At 50.6% G+C, this 23,460-nt stretch overlaps 1 protein-coding gene across 1 annotated transcript in view; it reads right to left on the minus strand.

The window, feature by feature from the left end:
- The window catches only part of MUC16 (mucin 16, cell surface associated), an 84,426-nt gene that overhangs the window by 19,950 nt on the left and 41,016 nt on the right, over window positions 1-23,460 (minus strand). Inside the window, exons 17-39 of the mRNA XM_078443432.2 lie at window positions 21,698-21,870; window positions 21,045-21,080; window positions 20,777-20,842; window positions 17,855-17,976; window positions 17,431-17,498; window positions 15,370-15,542; window positions 15,001-15,036; window positions 14,709-14,771; window positions 13,077-13,201; window positions 12,796-12,863; window positions 10,529-10,701; window positions 10,364-10,399; window positions 9,783-9,907; window positions 9,283-9,350; window positions 8,520-8,692; window positions 8,369-8,404; window positions 7,828-7,863; window positions 6,165-6,289; window positions 6,003-6,070; window positions 5,374-5,546; window positions 5,052-5,087; window positions 1,041-1,165; window positions 881-948 (exon numbers count right to left, since the gene is read on the minus strand). Coding sequence (XP_078299558.2) covers window positions 881-948; window positions 1,041-1,165; window positions 5,052-5,087; window positions 5,374-5,546; window positions 6,003-6,070; window positions 6,165-6,289; window positions 7,828-7,863; window positions 8,369-8,404; window positions 8,520-8,692; window positions 9,283-9,350; window positions 9,783-9,907; window positions 10,364-10,399; window positions 10,529-10,701; window positions 12,796-12,863; window positions 13,077-13,201; window positions 14,709-14,771; window positions 15,001-15,036; window positions 15,370-15,542; window positions 17,431-17,498; window positions 17,855-17,976; window positions 20,777-20,842; window positions 21,045-21,080; window positions 21,698-21,870 — 2,172 coding nt within the window. The remainder of the gene's footprint in view (window positions 1-880; window positions 949-1,040; window positions 1,166-5,051; window positions 5,088-5,373; window positions 5,547-6,002; window positions 6,071-6,164; window positions 6,290-7,827; window positions 7,864-8,368; window positions 8,405-8,519; window positions 8,693-9,282; window positions 9,351-9,782; window positions 9,908-10,363; window positions 10,400-10,528; window positions 10,702-12,795; window positions 12,864-13,076; window positions 13,202-14,708; window positions 14,772-15,000; window positions 15,037-15,369; window positions 15,543-17,430; window positions 17,499-17,854; window positions 17,977-20,776; window positions 20,843-21,044; window positions 21,081-21,697; window positions 21,871-23,460) is intronic.

The raw sequence follows: 23,460 nt of genomic DNA on the forward strand, positions 1-23,460 counted from the left end.
CTACCTGAGGACCTTTGCCCATGCTGTTTCCTCTGCCTGGAACAGTTTTCAGGGCCAAATCCTTGTTTCCAGTTGGGACCCAGCTGAGAAATCACCACCACAAAGAGCTGGAGTACCCCAGGTAAAGCTGTTTTCCCATCTCTTATGTATTATGCTCATCACCTTACTGCATTTGAAACCACTTTAGATATCTCTCCTTCTACTTATTTTCTGCTTTATCCACTAGATGAGCACAGGGGCAGTGTCTGCCCATCACTGTGGGACCCACCACTTGCCTCAGAGGAGCCACACCACCAATGGCAGTGGAATGAAAATACAGATAGAGAAGGGCTTCATAAACGCCAAGAGAACACACACTGACCCAGAAAAGTGCGAGTAATTGCCCAATGGGTACAGAGTGATGAAGAGTTTCAGAACTAGATGGTGGGGAAGGGTGACAACATCATGCATGTAACAGATGCCACTGAAATGTATGCTTGAAAATGGTTAGAATGGCTAGTTTTATGTCTATAGATATTTTATGACAATTACAACAACGTAATATCAGAAAATGGATGTCGAACCATAAGAGACTCTTAAATACAGAGAATAAACTGAAAGTGGATGGGGGTAGGGGAGAGGGGAAAATGGGTGGTGGGCATTGAGGAGGGCACTTGATGGGATGAGCACTGGGTGTTGCATGGAAGCTATGAACCACGGGAATCTACCCCCAAAACCAAGAGCACACCTTACATACTGTATGTTAGCCAATTTGACAATAATTATATTAAAAAAAAAATGATGCCAAAAAGGACCCTCCCAGACAGTCCACCACAACCGGGAGTGGCCCCCACAGTCCTTGTCCTTTGGCGGTGGGCCATGGTGGGTGGGGGATTCTCACCTTAGTGAGGTGACCTTGCAGCCTGTATATCGGGTACCCAGACTGCTCTTCTGGAACAATGGGCCCAGCTGGAGAGGAAGGAGAGAGCCAGTGTGGTCAGAGGTGGCAACAGCCCCTAGAGGGGGTCATGGAGGCACAGAGGCAGAAGAAGTGCTCTCACCAGGTGCTGCATGAGGGTATCTGTGATGTTGAACTTGAGGGAGCCGGGGCGGCCCATGTCTGCTGAGTAGCGCAGGTTGTCGATGGTGAAGTTCAGTGTGAACAGCTCCTCACGGGCCTCCCCAGCTGTGGTAAGTGCAGAGAGAGCCAAGGCTTGTGGGAGGTCGGGTGCCCAACATCCACCCACAGTGGGCCTTCCAAGGGCCTCTTGTCCTCCTCCCAGGAAACCCGAGGGCCACGTTTTAATGGAGACAACTCCAGCAGCAAGGAAGGACAGGCTTAATGATCTGGGGGCTGGAGATGGTGTTTCCACCCAGGTGCAGGAGGGGAGGGTTCTGTGGAAATGATGGTGGCTTTGTTCTTTCCCAGAAGGAAAGGCTCCAGCTTACCATGCTGATGTGGGACCAAGGATAACCCCAGACATGTTCCTTCACTTTCTTTCTGTTCCCCCATCTCTATCTCTTTATCTCTCCGTGCCTCTGTCTCTCTTTTCCTCTCTCTCTGTCTGTCTCTCTCTGTCTCTCTATAACACCCAGGTATGCCAATCTTCTAGGCATTGTGTAAAAAAAAAAAAAAACAACTAGCAGCTGTAACCAATCTCTCTGCACCTCAATTTACTCATCTGTAAGATAATAATGATTCCTACTTCAAAAGTTGTTATGAGGTTTGAACAAGTCGAATTTTGTAAAGTGCTTAAGCACAGTGCTGGGCACAGAGTAAACACCTATTTGAGTGTTTATTATAGAAGACAAATAAGCAAATACTTCCTGATCACTCACTGCAAGTGGAGTTTTTACCCAGATGAATATGAGCTGGGCACTAGACTTCTCCACACTAAACAAAGGAGAACCACAGCACAGAAATGATCTCCTGCTCAGGGTTACATGACTGGAGGGAGGGAAAGTCAGGGTTTGGACCCAGGTTCTCCGACCCCAGAGTCCTTGCTCATGAACTCCCTGATAATACACATGCTTTTGCCTAGACACATGCAGCTGGCCCAGTGTTCAATAGTGGGGGTGACCTGCATAGACCCCAGGAGAAGTATAATAAATAAATATATGATGCAAGTAAGAACAGAGGCCTGGTGGTTTGACTCCAGACTAGATAAGCAGGGAGCAGCACAGGGTCAACTGTTTAGGACAAACCTCTGCAAGAAAAGCTGACCTCCCTTCTTTCCTCCTTCTCTTCTGTTCATCACTCCTTCCAAGCTTCCTTCTGTCTATCCTTCCTTCCATCCTTCCTTTCTTCTTTCCTTCCAACTTTCTATTCATCCATGCATTCACCCTTCCTTCCTTCCTTCCTTCCTTCCTTCTATCCATCTTTGGTTCTTCCTCCCTCTATCCATTCTTTCCTTTCATCTGCCATCTGTCTATGCACCCATCCATCTCTCCACCCATTCATCCTTCTTCCATCTCTTCATCTACCCACTCATGCATCTATCCATGCATCCATGACATCCATCCATCTATCTCTCCACTCATACATTCTCCATCATCCATTCATCCACCCATCCCTCCCTCCTTTCCTCCCTCCATCCATGCACCCATGACATCCATCCATCCATCTATGCACCCATGACATCCATCCATGAATTTATCTATCCATGTCTCCATCCATCCATCCTCCATATTCCATCTATCAATTCACCCATCCATCCATCCATCTATCTCTCTATCCATCCATCCTCCATCTCTCCATCAACTCACTCATCCATCTGTGCACCCATGACATCCACCCATCCAACCAGCCAGCCAGCCACCATCCTTGCATACATCATTCCTTCCTTCATCACTCCTAGTCTTTCCTTCTTCCCATTCATACCTTCTATGCATTATGCATCCTTCTGTCTGTCTTTCCTTGTATCCTCACTTTCTTCCACCTACCTACCTTTCCTTGCTTCCTTCCTCCACCCTTTTTCTTCCTTCTATCTATCCATATTTGCTTCCTTCCACATCTATTTTTTCCATCTATTTAGACATGGTTCCTCCCTCCTTTTCCCCTTCCACTCATCTTTTCTTCCTTCCATCTGCTCATCCATCTTCTCTCCTTCCCTCCTTCTGTTCATCACTTCTTCCTTCCATCCATCCCTCCACCCATCCATCTTGCCTTCCCTCCATGTACATTGAATTAAGACTATAATGCTTCTTGGGGCGCCTGGGTGGCGCAGTCGGTTAAGCGTCCGACTTCAGCCAGGTCACGATCTCGCGGTCCGTGAGTTCGAGCCCCGTGTCGGGCTCTGGGCTGATGGCTCGGAGCCTGGAGCCTGTTTCCGATTCTGTGTCTCCCTCTCTCTCTGCCCCTCCCCCGTTCATGCTCTGTCTCTCTCTGTCCCAAAATAAATAAAAAACGTTGAAAAAAAAAAAAAAGACTATAATGCTTCTGAATCTATTCCAAGGACTGGATACTGATAAACAAACCACAGCCAATTGAATGAATTTAACTTATTTTTCCTCCTATCATTTGGGGAAATATGGTTCTCATTGGACCTGAGGAGCCCAGAACCCTGCTGATGTTGGAAGGAGCAAATGAGGATAGTGTGGTGTAAAAGACCAGAGATGGACCCATGAAGAGTTTGCAAGGGTTGTAAAAACACACCTCGGATGCAAGGGCATTTAACTCTTGAAAAAGCTACAAGGCCCTCATTCCAGGGTTTGCTGGGGATGCAATGGGAGTTTGGCCCATGAACTTGAACAAGACAAGTGTGCACCAAAAATCAGTGTGTCATGGTAAAAAAATTAACTGAGAGATGAATGAGACTGTGAGTTTTTGGAGTCAAGGAACTCCTGGTTCTATTATTTATTTGCTGTGTGACTTGGCAGCCTCTCTGGGCTTGGGTTTACTCATCTGTAAATTGGAGCTAAGTCACATGCTTGTAGCAAGAATGAAAGGATAAGGTGCATGTGCTTTGGGATGAATTGAGTCTCCCCCCAACCACCGAAATTTGAGAAGCTCCAATCTCCAGGACCTCAGTACATGATTGTATTTGGAGACAGGGTCTTTAGAGAGGTAATTAAGTTAAAAGGAGGCTGTTGGGGTGGGCCCTAATCCAATCTGGCTGCTATCTGTATAAGAAGAGGAGATTGGGACACAGAGGGACATGGGGAACATGTGTGCAAAGGAGTGACCATGCCAAGAGGCAGTAAGAGGTCACCATCCACATGCCAAGGAGAGAGGCCCCAGAGAACCCAGCCCTGCTGGCACCCCCCAGGTTCTAGCTGCGAGAAAATACACTTCTGTGCTCTGAGCCACCCAGCCTGTGGTGGCTGCTTTGGCAGCCAGAGCTGACTAATTCAGTATGCAATTTAGCACGGTGCCTGCAAGGCAGCCAGCCTCAGTACGTGTTCACTGAAAATCCAACAACTGCACAACTCTGATGTCAAGACACTCAGAACAATGAACAGAGAGGTGAATAAAAGGATAAGAGAAGAGAACCCGGGGAGTGCCTGTGTGGCTCGGTTGGCTAAGCATCTGGCTCTTGATTTTGGCTCAGGTCACGACTCAAGGTTGTGGGATCAAGTCTCGAGTCAGGCTCTGCACTGACGGCAAGGAGCCTGCTTGGGATTCTCTCTCCTCTCTCTCTGCCCCTCCTCTGCTTGTGCATTCTCTCTCAAAATAAATAAATAAACGTTAAGAGAAAGAAAGAAAGAAAGAAAGAAAGAAAGAAAGAAAGAAAGAAAGAAAAAGAAAGAGAGAAAGAAAGAAAGAAAGAAAGAAAGAAAGAAAGAAAAAGAAAGAAAGAAAGAAAGAAAGAAAGAAAGAAAGAGTACCAGGGCAGCTTTAGGAGAATCTGAGTGAAAAACATGTGGGGGTCAGAATAGTGGGGGGACAGACTTGTGTGTAAGATGCTCTAGCCCTGGGCTGGGACTCTCCACCAGATCCCAGGGAGAGAAGGGATGAATGAGGGTCCTTTCCAGTTGTTTTCCTCATCAAGGACAGGTGGTAAAGGACAACAGCTGCTCCCCAATCCCAAAGTGGGGATGAGACCCAGGAAGCCAGGGCAAGGAATACTCACCAGTGGTAGTTGGGGCTGTGGCTCCATAGGTGTAACCTGCAGAGAGAAGGCCAGAGGAGCTGAGTGGGAGTTGGGGTGAGCATAAAGGAGTAAGGGAAAGGTAGGATTTAGGGGCCTTTGTGGGAAAAGCAGAGAGGGAGAGGCAGAAGAGGGATGCTTAGGGAGGAGGTGTCCAAATAGTGGGATCGGAGGTGGCTGGAGCCCATGGTACCATCATTGGAATGAACCCAAAGCAGAGGGGAAGGAGATGGGCCACAGCTTCCTTTAGAGAAACACAAACTCTGGCTGGGAAAGAGACCCTCGTGGGAGCACAGCCCCTCACCGTTGACACAGAGGCTGTCCCTGTCCAGGGTGAAGGGCCCCAGCCGGGTGATGCCATGGGTCTCACGGCTCAGCTCCCAGTATAGCCGCTCTCTGTCCAGCCCGGGGCCCGCAGGGTCAGAGTGGACGGTGCAGACGATGTCCACTCCAGTGGCTGTCCCACCCTTCTCAAGCCTGGGGAAAGAAGGACACGGGGATGTTGAATACTGTTGGAGGGGTCCTTCTGGATGGGGACAGCAAGAAGGTAGAAGGCAGGAGGCGGAGAGGGTATAAAAGGGCTGGCTCTGAAGGCCAGAGGGGCTCTCCTAAGTGTCTCTTGTTGGAGATGACCCCCTCACAACTAAGAACAGAAAACACCTTAATTGGAATTGGCAGACAAGATCTAGTGGTTCTTCCAAGAGGAAAGCTTTCATCTAAAACAGATGATCGTCTGGATTTTGTAAGTGTAAGCACGATGCCTCACTTCTAGGTCTTGAGCGTTCCTACTCCGGGGGCATGAAGAAGGCATGAAAGTGTTGTGATGGGTGCTGGAGGCCAGCTGTGCCAAAGGCATGCCCAGGAACTGAGCCCTGCTGGCCAGCGCGTGAGGATCCACTGGACCCAACACATCCTTCCACCCGGGGGTCTCACCTGAGCGAGGCAAGTGTGCAGCCAGCGTAGAGGGGGCCGACACTGGTCTTACTGAGCAGGAGCTTGAGCTGGTGGGGAGAGAGAGGAGGGTGAGCAGAAGGGCTGAAGGGCTAGGCGGGCGGGCATTGGTGGCGCTGACGGTGGTCATCGAGCGGCTCTCACCTGGTGCTGGAGGATCCTCTTGGTGGAGTTGAACTTCAAGGAACTGGGGTGCCCCATGTCCTCAGTGTAGTGCAGGTTGGTGATGGTGAAGTTCAGGGTGAAGGACACCAGAGCGGGGCCAGTGGCTGCAGTGAAGGAGGAAGAGAAAAATGTCCAGCTTGGACCACGGTAAGGGCCAAGGTTGCTTGGAGCTCTAACGGTAGAGTACTGGCAGAGGACCTAACTACAGCCATGGACTGCAGAGGCGGAAGGAGAGAACATGGAATTCTTCACTCATTTCGTTCAGTGAGCGTGTACCGGGTGTCTCATGTGTGTGAGGCTCTGTGCTGGGCTCTGCGGGTCCAAGGTGGGGCATAGGCTGCTAATATTGAAGCCAGGAGAGTGGCCAGACCATCATGCTGCAGGGGAGCCCGGAGGCTGTACATTTCCAGAGGGGTATCCAACAAATGACTGAGGACAGCTTCCAGGAGGAAGCATCACTTCAGATGTGACCAAGAGCATGAGTAAGAGTCAGCTGAGCAAGAGGAAGAGCACTCAAGCGGAAGAATCAGCCTCTGGACACAAGCCCAGCAGGAGGACAGGGTAGTTGTACTCAAGGGACTTGAATGCTTTCATTGTGGCCATGAGGAAGTATAGATGTGAGACTGGAGGGGTCCTGGGAGCCCAGAAAGGGGGGGCAGTGACTATGCAGCTCAGGGTTTGGACATGTAGATAAGGTGGAGTCATTCAAAGATCATCAACAAGACAGCAATTATGTGGACAGAGGGAGGGACGCTGCAGCCGCTGTGCAGAGGACTGTAGGAGGCCAGAGAAGAGGCTACTGCATTAGGCCTGGCAAAAAAAAATGCCCATGGCCTGAATCAAGGCTGAGTGACACAGATACAGAGAAAGGACTTGCAAGATATTACAAAGGGAGAAGAGATGATTTGGTGATGGATGGATGGATGTGGGAGGTGAATGAGAGGGAGGGCCAAGGTTGACACCCATGTCCCTGCCTTCGGTAATAAGGAAAGGGAGCAAGCTTGGGAGGAGACTGTGACTTCAGAGTCAGAGACCAAGGGCCCCGGTGATGTCCAGGAGGTGGGTGGGTGGACCAAGCATCAGAAGCTGCATCATGGAGTGGGCTAGACTTGAGATTTGGATTCTGAGCAGCTGGACCCACAGAAGCTAGATGCTCCCTGAAACCCATGAGAATGGATGAGTTTCCTTGGGGAAGCTGAATAAGCAACGAGAGAAGAAGTGATCTTGAATGAAGGATTTCGTAGAAATGATTTTGGTACCAGTAGGACCTTCCTACTTGAGGGCTTGAGGGTTGGAGCTAGAGAAGGACGTGGAGATGACAGCAGCGGAGGGAGAAAACCACAAGGGATGCTATCAGAGGTGTGCTCCATCGGTGTGGGAATGGTGGTAACAGTGGTGGCTCCTGTGATAAATCGTGTCCTTGTCTCTCTGCCCATCAGAGAGACATCAGGGCATCGTCCTCAGTTGTGTTGGGGGGAGAGGCGGCTCCTGTCACCTCCAGCTCGGCCCGCATTTCCATACATGTCCTCTGGACTTCCCGTCCAGAAGGGGAGGAACAGGAGGGAAGGCCTGGCTGACTGAGCAGTCCCCATCTTTAGGGGAAGGGTGGTGGTCACAGGCACACGAGGTCAGAAATACTCACTGTTGGGGGTGGTGGCTGAAGCCGGTTGGGTGTGACCTGCAAAGAGAAAGCAAGATGAGGAGGAGGGGAACGGAGAGGTCCTGCGTGAAGGGGCAACTTGGCTGTGAGGCAGCTGGACCATCCCAGCCATGATTCCTCACAAGGAAGACAATCGGGAAGACATCTCCGGAGAGACCAAAACCTTGCCCAAAGCACAGGAAATGTGAGCCCCAGGGGAAGTCTGAACTCATGTAGCGCCTGCTGCTGCAGAACCCACAGGGAGCAGGAGACCCACAGCCTGGCACAGCCCGCACCACGGATGGAGAGTCTGTCATCCCGGAAACTGGGAGGAGACAGGTGCTTGGGGTGGGGACCTCGTCATCCTGCAGATGCCAGGGACCGGGGGCCTATGTCTGGGGCTTTAATGGGCATGGATCCCCATTCACCCGAGGCTGGGGTGGAGCAGGGGTGTGGAGGGCAGGCGGTGGGCTCCTGGCCTTTTCTGTTCTAAGGGCAGGGCCTCACGTGGTTGCAGGGACTTCTGAAGCCTCTGAATACTCACTGCTGGGGGTGGTGGCCCGCGTCTGGTGGGTGAAACCTGCACAGGTGGAGGGAGAAAGGGTGAGGGGGGGAGGAGTGAGGGAAAGGGAGGAATGGATGGAGAGGAGGATGTGGGGCCTGGAGAAGTGCAGACATGGGTGGCAGCCCCTCACCATTGATGTAGAGACTGTTGGGATCCAGGGTGTAGGGACCCAGCCTGGTGACACCACGGGTCAGCTGGCTCAGCTCCTGGTACAGCCTCTCTCTGTCCAGCCCAGGGCCCGTAGGGTCAGGGCGGTGGGTGCAGACGGCATCCACTCCAGTGGCTGCCCCATCCTTCTCGGGCCTGGGGAGGGCAGGTAGAGGTAACAATTGATGCAGTCCCCAGGCAGGGCTCCTGGGACCCCTGGGGCGGGACAGGAAGGAGCCAGGGGAAGCGAGGAGGCTGGGACCCACCTCTGGCCAGCCTGGGACCATGCATACTGTCAATGGGTGGGAGGATTTTTATTAAATCGCAAGTCTGAAACCTGCAGCCTCATGGCATGGGGACGGGAGGGCTTCTACTTGAGACAGGCGGAGAGCTGGAAGTGGGGATTAGAGCAAGTGGAAAAGGCATGCTTGTCTTGAGAGGAATCCTGGGGATAGAACTGAAAACCTCAAGGAAGTACCCTCTTTGGTCAAATCGAGGCAGGAGGAAATTCAGAAGGATGACCAGACTAGGGTCCCCATCCTACTGAGGGGCTCTGCAGAATCTGGGAACAGTTTGGGGGGGGGGGGGAGGGAGGCGGTTACAATCAGAAGAGGCCTTGATCCTGGAGCCAGTGCCTCCTGAATTCCACCTCTGCTGAGGGCAGAGAGGGAAGGAAGGAAGCAGAGGGAACTCCTAGGGTCTGAAAGCGCTTAAGGCAGCCCTGGCCAGGGACTGTAAGGTCTCACCTGAGCAAGGTCAGTCTGCAGCCTGAGTACAGGGGGCCCACACTGGTGTTCTGGAACAAGGGTCCGAGCTGTGGGTGAGGGCAAGGAAACTTAATAGATGACCTGTGGGGCACCTGGGTGGCTCAGTCAGTTGAGCGTCCTACTTCGGCTCAGGTCATGATCTCACGGCTCCCGTGAGTTCCAGCCCCGCGTCGGGCTCTGTGCTGACAGCTCAGAGCCTGGAGCCTTCTTCGAATTCTGTGTCTCCTTCTCTCTCTGCCCCTCCCCCACTTGTGCTCCGTCTCTCTGTCTCTCAAAAATAGATAAATGTAAAAAAAAATTTAAAAAACATAGATGATCTGTGATGCAGGGGCAGGATGGGTATCGGTGGGCGGGGCAAGAATGAGGTGGGAGGGGCTAGCTCCCGGAGGATGGGGCAGGAGTGGGCGGGGCTGGCACCAGAATGCAGGATGGAGACTAGGTGGGCGGGGCTGGCAGGGTGAGGTGGGCGCGGCTCTCACCTGGCGCTGCAGGGACCTCTCCGTGGTGTTAAATTTCAAGGATCCAGGAGGCTGCATGTCCTCAGCGTAGTGTACGTTGGTGATAGTGAAGTTGAGGGTGAAAGGCACAAGGGGATGTCCCGTGGCTGCAGCAGGGGAGGGAGAGGAGAGGCCAGGCTGTCAGGCCCGGGATGGATACGCGAGGGCCTGGGAATAGCAGCCGTCTCACTGGGGACTGTAGCAAGGGCTGAGGGTCCTTGGGGACCTAATCTCAGAACCACCGGTGTGGACACGAGACCATCACATGATGCAGGCGAAGGTGGGCGCGATTTGCAGGAGACAGTTTACCACCTGACATTCTTATTTACTCGAGCCCATGTTCAGGTACTTCCTTCCCTCCGCCCGACCACCCCCACGTGGTGGCCATTTCTCTGTGTCCAGCCAACAGCACAGAGGTGACGCACAGCTGAGTCTTACTGCAATGACTTCCCAGCCTGTGTCCCTGATCTCTTCCCTCCCTGACAGCTGTAGGTGCCCGCAGCAGCCTCCTTCCCTGGTGGTGGGGGGGGGGGTAGAGCTCCTGAAGACCCCTGAGTACTCACCACTGGGGGCGGTTACTGGTGTCTGGTGGGTGTAGCCTGCGGACAGAGGGCGAGAGAGAGGGGAGGTGTTGAGGTGAAGCAGGACTAAAGAAGCCCTGGGGGTTGGGGGGGGGGCGGGAAACGTGAGGTTGACAGCTCAGCCAAGGGCAGGTGGCCGCTACTCACCACTGACACAGAGACTGTCCTGCTCCAGGGTGTAGGGGCCCAGCCAGGTGATACCACGGGTCAGCCGGCTCAGCTCCCAGAACAGCTTCTCTCTATCCAGCCCGCGGCCCGCAGGGTCGGGGCGGTAGGAGCAGATTGTGTTCACCCTGGTGGCTGCTCCAGCCTTCTCGGGCCTGGGGAGGGCAGGACACAGCGGTGCAGAAGGTTAAGATCCATCTGCAGAGGGTCCCTGAGGGCTACCATTATGGGGGCACCATGGCGAAAGCCAGGAAGCGGTGCGGTTCCTGTCGACAGGCCCCGAGATGCTCGTCATCCACCACTGAGGGAATTTGCTCCACATGCTGAAAATGGTTCCTTTCGGGGCCGCCTCCTGAGACCGGGCCCCTCTGTGTTTTATGATGCACCATCATCACACTGCCGAGTCTCACTTAAAATGGGAATCTGCCTTTGTCGGGAATCTGCTGAAATCCTTCCGGCTCCCTACTGCCTGTGGATGAAGCCCCACTGTGCCGTCCCAACATACACATCACGGCATTCACGGCCACCCCGCGCCTCCCCCCTTGTGGGTGAGAATGTCTGCTCTGCATGCTGGCTACCTTAGGTTCTCAGCTGTGGCTCCCTCTCCCTGAACCACTCCTCCTGGCCCGGAGCCATGTCTCCTGGCCACCGAGTCCTCCTCTCCAGGTATGAGCTGCCACTTCAGTTCCTCCTGGACCCACTACACTTCCCATCTCTCGGCACTGCAACAGTCTCTCCGGGCCTCAGTTTCTCATCTATAAAATGGGTGTAATCATGGTACCCAGGTATGTCTCGTGAGGATTAAGTCTGTTGTTGTAAGTATAAGGCTTACAACGGTATCTGGTACATCCCTAAGTGCTAGGGGAGTATCTGCCACTATTGTTTTATTCACCATTAAGTTATGTGTTTTTATATCATTAATCACATAATTCACATATAATAATTACATATAATTAATTTGTGTGCATATGTTTGCATGTGTTTGCATATAATTAACGTGGTACCCTCTTTTTGATGGCAGAGTCAATGCTTTGGCCTCCATGGAGATTTCAGAGCTCAGCATGGAGCTTGGACACAGTAGGTGCTCAAGCAATGCTTGTGAATGCAAAGAAAATTTGTAGAATGCCAGGGCAGTGGTAGGAGGGCACTTCTGCTGTGGGTGCATCAGTACCCTGGGCTAGACCCCAAGAAAGAGGGCCTCATTCCATCCTGCTCTATCTTAGCACCGCAGGGAGGGAATCCTTTCTCAAATTCTATTTTTGGAGCCATGGAGATATCCTGGGGAGATGCCCACCAAGGCTGAACCCTCCAGGGGACCTCGGAATGGAGAGGGCCCCCTCATGCTCAGAAGCCCCATCACTCAGTGAAGGGGGGCTGAGTTGCACATGTCTGCACTGGAAGGGAGCAGGGAATTGAAGGCTGGGATTATGGGGAAGGGAAGGGAACCCATGGTTCTTCCCAAAGAAAAGAAGCAAAGAAGCTTAGTGGGAACAGGTATGGACTCTGAGGAGGCTGGGCTTGAGTCCTGGCCCCACCACTTGACAGCCACTGGCTCTGAGAAGGCTCCTTAGCTTTTTTGTGCCTTGATGATTTCCCATCTATAACATAGGGGTAATAGTAGTGACATTAAGAGAGTCCAGGGAGATGATGGACAGGAAGCATCTCGCCCAGTGACTCTAACCTGGGACGCTCTGGATCAGGAGCCATTTGGCAATGCCTGGTGACAGATTTGGTCGTCACTACTTTGGGGTGGGGATACTATAGGCATCTATCGAGTAGTCAAGATGCTGCTAACTAGCCTACAGTGCAGAGGACAGCCAGCCATGACAAGGACTCTCTGGCCCAGAATGTCAGTAGTGACCATACACCAAGAACTCCAATGTCTGACTAAGTATTTGCTGTGTGTCAGCCTTCAGAAATATTTGCATGTAGTGTGGACATGGTAGACTGGGGATCATAGCCTTTGTGAAGGATCAGGGATGGGTCCTTTATGAAGGAATTCGGTTCCAGCAACTTTCCAGCTGCTATGATCTGTCATTTTGTTCCCATTAAATATTGCATGGGAGATTTGAGACTCAGGAGGATGGGAAGGTCTGGAGCAGGGCCTGGGGGCCAGCAGCCCAAGGGACAGTGGTTATCCCAGGCTGGGAGCTGGAAAGGGCTGAGGCCAAAGTGAGGAGTGAGCCCTGGAGGACCATGGTAAGAATCTCCACTGTGCCTCACTGGGCCATCTTCTCTGGGGGTCCCACCTGAGCGAGGTCAGTCTGCAGCCAGAGTAGAGGGGGCCGACACTGGTGTTCTTGAATAAGGGTCTGAGCTGTTGAAGGAGAGGGAGGTGAGCGGAAGGTCTGAGCTTGACGAGGGCAGGGCTGGGGCAAGTTGGGTGGGGATGGCAGCCGTTGGGGGACAGGGAGAGGTGGGTGGGGCATGGGGGAGGTAGGCGGGACATGGGAGAGGTAGGTGGGGCTGGGGTCAGTGGGTAGGCGGGCATCAGCAAGTGGTAAAGGAATGAGGTGGGCGGGGCTCTCACCAGGCTCTGCAAGACCTTCTCTATTTCGTTGAACTTGGCTGAACCCATAAGCTGCATGTTCTCTGTGTAGCGCAGGTTGGTGATGGTGAAGTTGAGGGTGAATGGAACCAGGTCAGGGCCGGAGACTGCAGTGAGGTTGGGAGAAAAGTCATGCCCTGAGCCACTGTCTAAGCTGGATTTAGGGATGGTGGGGTAGAGTCTGGATCCACATCCCTGGTGCCCAGTATATTCACATCTAGTTCAAGAGCTCAGAATATCTCCTCCCCAAATGGGAGACTTTATTTTGTTATTCTACTAATAGTAATGATGTTAATAATCACAACAAAAATAACAGCAATCATGAGAGCTGATGTTTGGTAAGAGCTTCCTCTATGCTAAGAACTTTCTATCCAGTATCTCATGTAGTCTTCAAACAAACCCTGGAAGTGAATCCTTTTACTTAGTCCCAGTTGACAGAGGATGAAAACAAGTTTCAGAGAAGTTAAGTCACTTCCCCAAAGCCACACAGCTATTTTAGGACAGAAGCCCAAATTCTAGAGCTTGAATGACTTAAATAGGAGTCCTGCCCATCTGCTGGCTGTGTGACCTCAGAAAAACACTCAGCCCCGCAAGAACCAGTCTATGCCTCTCTCAAACAGAGAAAGAGCAGTGTCCATCCGCTGGGGTCGAAGATCATACACGTAAAGCAGAGTCTGCATGATGTGACAAACAAGCTGTGAATGGTGCTGTCACTGCTTTGTAGACATTGTTGCTGTTGCTACTTACATCTGCTTTCTCTGCTTTCGTCTCTGCCCTTTGGGAATTAGTCCTGGATTTGCCCATGACTATTTCCATTCTACTCTAGCAGGAGGTAAAGCTTTGAGAGTTGTTCCAGAATGTACCACTGCATCTAATCTCACTAACCGACCCCCCATGGGTCCCCTAAGGCCAACACGGTCACAGGTTGGTCCCTGGCAGGTCACCTGAGGTAGATTGTAAAAGTGACCACAGATTCTACACCCTTGCAGTGTGGTGTGGCAGCCCCTTCTGCCAAGAGCCTATTTCTTGACTTTTGGCCGTGACTTGCTGTGGCCAATGGGATGGCCTCTCTTGCTTCTAGGAAGTCTGTGATCACCATATGAGGAAGCCACAGCTAGTCTATGGGATGATGAGAGTCCACATGAAGGGAACTGAGGCACCCCAGCCATCCGTCAGTTATCTTCCAGAAGCAGAGTCACCTAGCTTACGGGCAGGTGACTACAGACACATAAGGGAGCCTGGTTCAGACCCAAGGAACTGTCCAGCTGACCTATATACTAGAGAGCAGAGCAGTATGTGATTGTTTTAATCCAGTAAATTTGAGGGTCATTTGTTATGCAGTAAAACCTAGCTGACACAACACCTTCACAGAAAGCAGAGTGGATTAAAAGGAGTCACTGCTTTAGCCTGGGATTGAAAACCTAGAGTTACAGAGCTCTCCAAACCTAGGGATGGAGTTGGACTGGTCTGTTACAAAGGCATGGTCCCCAAAAATCATCCTCCCCACACTGTCCCCTTGTTGTGACCTGCCTGCACATACCTTTTGCCCTTCTCATTGCTAAGCACAGAGGCACGTGGGTGGGAAGGAAGGAGACATGGAGAAAAGGCTCTTACCTGTAGAGCTGGAGAAGGAGATTGGAGCTACTGAGGTTCCTGAGGGTGTAGAAATCACAGGAACTGAGAAGCAAACAGTATAAATAAGAAAGATGCAGCCTTATAACCTTGGAGATGCCGAAGACAGGGGACCTTGATACCCAGCCCGAGTCACAGAAGGTAGAGGTAGGGGTATGGGGGTGACCAGGCCCCTCAAGGCTTCCTTCCTCCATGAGTCCCTGGCTAGGGTAGAGGGAGCAGCTGTTCCCACAAGGTGTGGGGGCATAGAGCCATGTAGGGTTTGAGCACTTACCACTGGGGATGGGGGTCAGTGGTGATCTGGTGTAACCTGCAGAGAGTGGATAAGAGAGAGGTGGGATGTTTGAAAAGTTTAAGCAAAGGATGAAGGGGCTGGGCCACTGCTGGAAGGACCGATTCCATCAGGAGGTCTTGTCCCTTCCAGACAGTGGGTAGTGCCTCCTATAACCTTTCTCTGACTCTCCACCTCCCTGTGTATGATGTAGCCCTTGGTGGGGAAGGAGGATCTCACAAGGAAAAGAAGAATGAGGACAGAAGCGTCTAGAGGCAGACAGAGATGTATCCTCTGTCCAGAGCTCAGGGCACCAACAGAATAATCCATCTGGGGTACAGGAGGAGACCCCTGTCACCACCAGATGCTCACCGTTGACATAGAGACGGTCCCTGTCCAGGATGTAGGAACCGAGCTGGGTGACACCATGGGTCTGGCGGCTCAGTTCCCAGTAGAGGCGCTCCCTGTCCAGCTGGAGACCCGAAGGGCCAGGTCGGTAGGTGCAGACAGCGTCAACTCCAGTGGCTGTTCCACCCCTTTCAGGCCTGGGGAGAGAAGGACCTGGGCATGGGTATGCGACAGAGAGGCATCCCGGGCAGGACATCATTCTATCAGCCCGCCTGTATGTGAATGCCTGCTTCCCTGTTTTTTGTTGTCCAGACAGGAGCTGATCGTAAGAGAAGGGGCATCTTTACACAACAAAGGACCAGAGTGGGTGTTTTAGAGTCAGATGACCATCGGTTCAAACCTTGGCTCCGTCACTTGTTGAATAATCCACATAAGTGGGTCTAACTCGGTTCTCCCATCTTTGCAGTGTGGATAATGCTCTAACCCTTTTGTTAGAATGTCATGGTGTTTGGGGGGTACCTGGGCGGCTCAGCTGGTTAAGCACTCAACTTCCGCTCAGGTCATGATCTCATGGTTCGTGAGTTCAAGTCCCGCATCGGGCTCTGTGCTCACAGCTTGGAGCCTGGAGCCTGCTTCAAATTCTGGGTCTCCCTCTCTCTCTGCCCCTCCCCCACTTGGGCTCGTGCTCTCTCTCTCTCTTTCTCTCTCTCTCTCTCTCTCTCTCTCTCTCTCTCCCTCTCAAAAATAAATAAAAACATTTAAAAATATCATTTCAGAATGTCATGGGGTTTGGAAATGATACTAATATCTAGCTTTGGTGCCAGATAACTCTTTAATTAACTGTTTAATTGTTTAACAAATATTCACAGAACCAAGCATTTACAGTCCCTAGCACTGGATAGCAGCTCTGAGCACTGGATTCTGCTCTGAGCAGTTGATCTAACCCAACTTTTGGGCCTGAGCACCTGAGCATGAGATGCTGCCTAGCAAAGACCCCCTACCCACTGTCCACCTGCCTCTTGTATTCCCAGCTCCCTGGCAAAGGAAGCAGGAAAAATTAACCCTGAAGGGCAGGTAGCACTGCCAGATTACTGGGGACGGACAGAGTGTCCCTTGCACCTCAACAGGATGGAAGTGACCTGGAGCCAAGCTGCTTCTAGCTCTGGTCTCCTAGAAACTTGTTAAAGGTGCAATGTCACTCGTGTTTACCGGTGATGCTGCTTATGGTGACAATGACCCCTTGTTGACGGCCTGCATCTTTTCTGGGAGGGCCGAAAATGGACAACAATACCTGATGGAAGCTATCGCTTTGGGCTTCCTTAGGCGTGGTAAACCTCTTAACGTGTCAGGACTGTTACAAGAGATACTGGTTACCTTTTGGGACATGGAACATGTAAGCCAGAGTGGCCCCATCTCCTATCCACTGATGTTATGTTTCTTTGCACATTAACCGTCACCTGGATTCCAAAAGAATAGTCCTTGGACTTCCAAGAAGGTTCTTAGAAAAAAGAAACGTCCGATGCTTGCCGTGCTGGCATGCCATTTCTTGTCTGAGTGTGACCTGTTCGGACCTTGCAAGTTTGATGATTGGATTGGATTTAAGATGACCTAGAGAGGGCTGGCACCAGAGCTGGGAACTGTGTGAGACACGCAAGGTGCCTGGATGCAACATTTAAGGGAGTGCTGCTCTCAGGGGCTGTGCAGACACAGGGTGAGCACCTGAGGGGGAGCACCTCCTTAAATTTTGTGCCCTTGGCACCTACTTCCCTCCCCAGGCCAGGTCCTGGCCAGCCCAACCAGCCCATCCCTTACTATGCCTCCTAAGGCAAGACAAAGAAGTGTTTTCAGGGGCGCCTCGGTGGCTCAGTCCGACTTTGGCTCAGGTCATGATCTCACAGTTCGTGGGTTCGAGCTCCATATGGGGCTCTGTGCTGACAGCTCGGAGCCTGGAGCCTGCTTCAGATACTGTGTCTCCCTCTCTCTGCCCCTAACCCACTCGCATTCTGTCCCTGTCCCTCTCAAAAATAAATAAACATTAAAACAATGTTTTTAAAAATTAAAAAAAAAAAAAAGAAGAGGTCTCACCTTAGTGTGGTCACTCTGCAGCCAATGTAGAGCGGACCAATGCTGCTGTTGGCAAACAAGGGCTTGAGCTGGGAAGGAGGAAGAAGGTGAATGAAAAATAGACGTAAAAGCAACCGTCATTTTAAAACACCATATTCAAAAATAAAACAGCAGCTCCCCAGTCATCTCGATACAACACTTAATTCTCAGAAGAACCCTTTGGGATCAATGCTTTTATGATCTTAGTTTTACAGAGGAAGAAATGGTACCAGAAGGTAAGATCACTACTCCGAAGGCACATCACTTCTCCATGGCAGATCCAAGTTTTGAACCTAGAAACTTTCTTCCCCTCCAGCCGTCCGTATCCTCCAGAAGTATAGGAAGGAGACTCAAAGAGGGTGGGGAGGACGTTGGAAGAGAGGGATGGGTTTCAGGGGGTTCTCACCAGGCGTTGTAGAGCTGACCCTGTGGAGTTAAACTTTGCCGAGCTCGGCTGCATGTCCTTCGTGTAGTGCAGGTTGATGATGGTAAAGTTCAGGGTGAAGGGCACTGGGGCAGGACCAGCAGCTGCAGTGGGGAAGGAGGAGAAGAGGCTATGCACTGAGTCGGGTCTGGACCAGCTGTAAGGCAATGGGCCACTGGGACACACGACCCTAGCCTGCTCAGAGGACTCTATCATCTTGGAGATGCCAGGGAGAGACTACCCTCACCTGGGATGTTTTTTGGGTATCGTTCTCTGTTCATCTGAGGCTGGGGATGGAGTGGGGGTGGGGAGCGGAGGCAGTGGTATGTTCTATTTGGATCCTCATGCCCTAACCTCTTAAAGATGTCCCCTCGGAGGTTCCTCCCCGGCAGGCAAACCCGTGCTGCCCATTCACGTTTGTGTGCGCTACTGCCATCTACTGGTCATATCTTTTTCTTTGCTCAACGCCCAAATCCCTCAAAACCCCTAGGCTGGGTTGGACGAACATGAGACCAGGTGATGAACCAAGAACTAAGGACCCTAAGACTGTCTTGGCTCCAGCCAGCTTCTTTCTCCTACCAGGGCACCTTTGGAGACCCTCCCAGGTAGGTTCAGCCTTCAATGCCACGTTTGAAAATTTGCCTGAGGAACAATTTGTCAGCTAACAATTTTTCCCCCAATTAACTCATTTAATAAGACATTTTATGAATAAGTCCTCTCAAGTATATCCTCATTCAAAAGTATATTTAAAGCAAGAAGGCAAAACCAGCTTCTTTCGGTTGTCTTTAAAAACAATTTTTTTAATGTTTATTTATTTTTCAGAGAGAGATAGAGAGAGAGACAGAATGAGCAGGGGAGGGGCAGAGAGAGAGGGAGACACAGAATCTGAAGCAGGCTCGAGGCTATGAGCTGTCAGCACAGAGCCCGATGCGGGGCTCGAACCCACCAACCGTGAGATCATGACCTGAGCTGAAGTTGGGCGCTTAACTGACTGAGGCACCCAGACACCCCTGTTCTGTTGTCATTAAAACTCAATGTCATTGAGGGGCACCTGGGTGCCTCATTCAGCTCAGGTCATGATCTCATAGTTTGTGGGTTCGAGCCCTGTGTTGGGCTCTGTGGTGACGGCTGAAAGCCTGGAGCCTGCATTGGATTCTGTGTCTCCCTCTCTCTCTCTCTGCCCCTTCCCCGCTCATGCTCTGTCTCTTTCTCTCTCAAAAATAAACAAAATTTTAAAATATTAAAAAAAAAGCCAATCCCCAATGATTGCATGCTGTATTATGCTATTAATACGTTCCCAAAATAATAACATTAAAGAGATGAGAAACAGATTAGTGGTTGCCAGAGTGATGCTGGGTGGGTATGCCTGTAAAACACCTTTGCAGTGATAGAACTGTTTTGAGCCTTGATTGTAGCAGTGCTTATGAAAATCTGCCTATGTAATAGAATGGCATAAAACCACACACACACACACACACACACACACACACACACACAGAAATCCATGTAAAACTAGTAAAATCTGAGGTCTATAGATTTTCATAATTAATTTCTTGGTTTTGATATTATACTGTAGTTACAGAAGGTGTAACCACTGAGGAGAAATTGAATGAAGCATACAGGGAACTCTACTATATTTTGCAATTTTCCGTGAATATGGAACTGGAAGATATTATGCTAAGTGAAACAAGTCAGTCAGAGAAAGACAGATGCCATATGTTTTCACTCATATGTGGATCTTGAGAAACTTAACAGAAGACCATGGGGGAGGGGAAGGGGGAAAAAACATAGTTACAGAGAGGGAGGGAGGCAAACTGTAAGAGACACTTGGATACTGAGAACAAACTGAGGGTTGATGAGGGGTGGGGGAGAGGGGAAAGTGGGTGATGGGCATTGAGGAGGGCACCTGTTGGGATGAGTACTGGGTGTCGTATGAAAATCAATTTGTCGATAAATTATATTAAAATAAATAAATAAATGAAAATATTTTTCCTATCAAAAAAATGAAAAATAAAACTAAGAAGCAGAAGTACAGAGTGTGGCATGTTTATGTGCTGAATAACATGGTTATCTTAAATTTTTTTCACGTTTATTTATTTATTTTGAGACAGAGAGAGAGTGAGCGTGAGCAGGGGAGGGGCAGAGAGAGAGAGGGAGAGAGAGTATCCCAAGCAGGCTCTGCACTGGCGGCACAGAGCCCAATGTGGGGCTTGAACTCATGAATTGTGAAATCATGACCTGAGCTGAAACCAAGAGTTGGATACTCAACTGACTAAGCTACCCAGGTGGCCCAAGAGCTCTGTGCTGACACCATAGAGACTGCTTGGGATTCTCTCTCTCTGCCCCTCCCCGGCTCATGCTTATTCACACACTCTCTCTCTCTCTCTCTCTCAAAATAAATAAACTTAAAAAAAAAAAAAAGAGTTGGATGCTTCACTGACAGTCACCCAGGGGCCCCATGGTTATCTTTTACAATTATTATCAATTGTAACTGCACATTCAATTCCAGTCTTAGTACACTGTCAACTTGGTGAGGGGAGGGACCACACCTGGCTCAGCATCTTCTCCCCTCCGCCTGGCACAGGTCATGTGCCCAGTGATGTCCATCGTATTAAATTCTCTGGTAGTCCCTGTGCTGTGTGCTTCCATACATTTTCATTCAACCTTCACAACGACCTTATGAGGCATGATTATTCTTACTTGGCTGATGAGGGCACTGAGGCACTGAGAGGGCTGGTCAATTGTCTAAGGCCAATGCAGCTGGACAGATGAGGACACGTTCTCTGCTCTTGAGGAGGTCAGAGCAGAGCAGGGGAGCCCATGGTAGCTCCAGGGTTTTTCTTGATAACTTCCAGATATAGATTTGAGACTCCTCACAGGGAGCTGGAGAGAGAAGTCACCTACCTGTGGAGCTGGAGAAGTGGGCTGGCACCATCGAGGTCCCTGGGAAGTGCACAGGGGTCACAGGAGCTAAGGATGAATAGTCTGGAGTAAGAAGGGGACTCAGAGTAGGGCATCTTTCCTGTCCAGCTAGAGCCACTGAATGTAGGAGGAACTGGGTAAGACCGTCAGGTCTCCTAGCCACTTCTCTTCCCCAGGCCCTGGGGCAGGGGATCAGTGGCTGTCCACCAGGGGTCCACAGCATGTAGTCATCAGGGCTGTGGGTACTCACCACTGGGTGTGGGGGCTGAGGTCCAGTGGGTGTAACCTGAAATGAGAAAAGGAGACAGAACTGGGATGCAAGCAGGAAAGGGAGGTCCATGATATAGCCCAAAGCCCACCAGTCCCTACCCCCAACTAAGACTTCAAGTCTATGCAGTTCAGCAATTGTGATTCAGGGGTAACTTTACCTTGTTTCTAAAAGGCTGAGAAATCAGAGACCCAGTCCCCTGTCTTCATGAGCTTGCAATTTATTTGGGAAGACAAATACACCAACATTTCTAGAAATGGGGTTGTCAACTGTGCTTTTCAGGCTCCAGAGGGGATTTTGAGATAGACATTGACAGGAACAGAGATGGCCAGATCTTTGAATAGCCATTGACTTCAGCCAGAGAGATATCCTCTTTTATCAGTCTGGATAAAGACTTTGTGGCCCAGACAAGTATATAAATCACAGCCCTGAAATGCAGGGCTGCAAAGAGAAAAAAAGGATTTGCAAACTGGAGGGCCTATGGGGGTCCTTGACTCATTAAGGGATATCACGCAGGCGGAGAATAACACATAGGGTGGGTTCTATGATGAACTGGAGAGTTCACATCCCTTGCGGGCGGGCGGTGGGGGGCAGATCCTTAGCTTCAACTTGTGGTTACAAAAAAGGTTGCTCACCATTGACATAGAGGCTGTTCTTATCCAGGGTGAAGGAGCCCAGCTGGGTGACACCATGGGTCTGATGGCTCAGCTCCCAGTACAACTTCTCTCTGTCTAGCTTAGGGCCCATGGGGTCAGGATGGTGAGTACAGACAGCATCAACTCCAGTGGCTGTTCCCTTTTTCTCAGGCCTGGGCAGGGAAAGACACGGGAAAGGGGAGGTGGGGACTCGAGGTAGGAGCCCGGGAAAGCCCTACTGAAGGAGGGGACAGAGAAAGCAGAAGGGCTGGTGGACAACCTGGAACAGCCTTGGTGCTGGAGGAGGGTTGGAAATGATTAGGACAACCAAGGTCCTTGAGCACAGAGGATATGCAGCATCTCCAAATACTGATGCCTTGTGCTGAGCTTTAAAACGGAGCTAGAGTATATTATTCTAAGTGAAACAAGTCAGTCAGAGAAAAACAAATATCATATGATTTCACTCATATGTGGAAGTTAAGTAACAAAACAGATGAACATAGGGGAAAGAGAGCAAAAATAAGATAAAAACAGGGAGGGAGGCAAACCATAAGAGACTTTTTAAAAAATGTTTTTATTTATTTTTGAGACACAGAGAGACAGAGCATGAGCAGGGGAGGGGCAGAGAGAGAGGGAGACACAGAATCTGAAGCAGGCTCCAGGCTCTGAGCTATCAGCACAGAGCCTCACATGGGGCTTGAACTCACGGACTGTGAGATCACGACCTGAGCTGAAGTCATCCGCTTAACCGACTGAGCCACCCAGGCGCCTCCAGAGACTCTTAAATACAGAGAACAAACTGAGGGCTGCTGGAGGGAGGTGGGTGGGGGATAGGCTAAATGGGTGATGGGCATTAAGGAGGGCGCTTGTTGGGATGAGCACTGGGTGTTGTATGTAAGTGATGAATCACTGGGTTTTATTCTTGAAACAGATGCTAACAACAGATGCATGATGGAGAGGACTTAGACAAGGTAAGAAAAGGCAATGTCAAATTGCTTAAACCCCAGCTCTGCTGCTCAGTTGCTGGCTGACTCTGAGTAAGTCTCTCAACCTGTCTGTAGCTCATTGTTTTTTTCACCCATCAAATGAGGTAATAGGACAGACCCTACAGCACTTAGCACTAGTAAATGCTCAGTAGAAGACAGCCATTTTTATTAGGCATTAATAGGGCCAAAGTTCTTGGTGTGAATGGACCTTGCAGTGAGAGAGACTGAGCCTTTTCAAAGAAACAGTGAGGTCAGCAGGCAGCCTTGGGTGGAGAGGGGCATGAGGCTGTGTGGTATCTGAGAGCCAGAGAAATCTCAAGGCCAGCGGAAAGGGGAAGACATAGCATTGTGGCTGGAGGACAGTGGTGTCTTTAGAGCTGAGGGCATTCCATCCTCAGACAAAAGGTCAGTGATTGGGAGATCTCACACAAAGAGTAAGGTGAGCCAAGTGCACATGTGGGGGCTCCCACATGCTAGAGTTATTCTCAGTACCTAGGTCTAGGCAAGGTTACGAATAATTTACTGTGTGTTCTTTATATGTTAGTTCTTTTGCTAACTAAGCACCTCTCATTTTAATCCTCACTATGCTCACACAAATGACCACAAATTCTTTCCTTCAGTCAGAAGTGGAGTCTGTTTCGGGGTGCCTGGGTGGCTCAGTCAGTTAAGTGTCTGACTTCAGCTCAGGTCATGATCTTGCGGTTTGATCTCATGGAGTTCAAGCCCCGCATTGGGCTCTGTGCTGACAGCTCAGACCCTGGAGCCTGCTGCTTCAGA

Source organism: Panthera onca, chromosome A2 (assembly GCF_046562875.1).
Source record: "Panthera onca isolate mPanOnc1 chromosome A2, mPanOnc1 haplotype 2, whole genome shotgun sequence".
NCBI classification, from domain to species: domain Eukaryota; kingdom Metazoa; phylum Chordata; class Mammalia; order Carnivora; family Felidae; genus Panthera; species Panthera onca.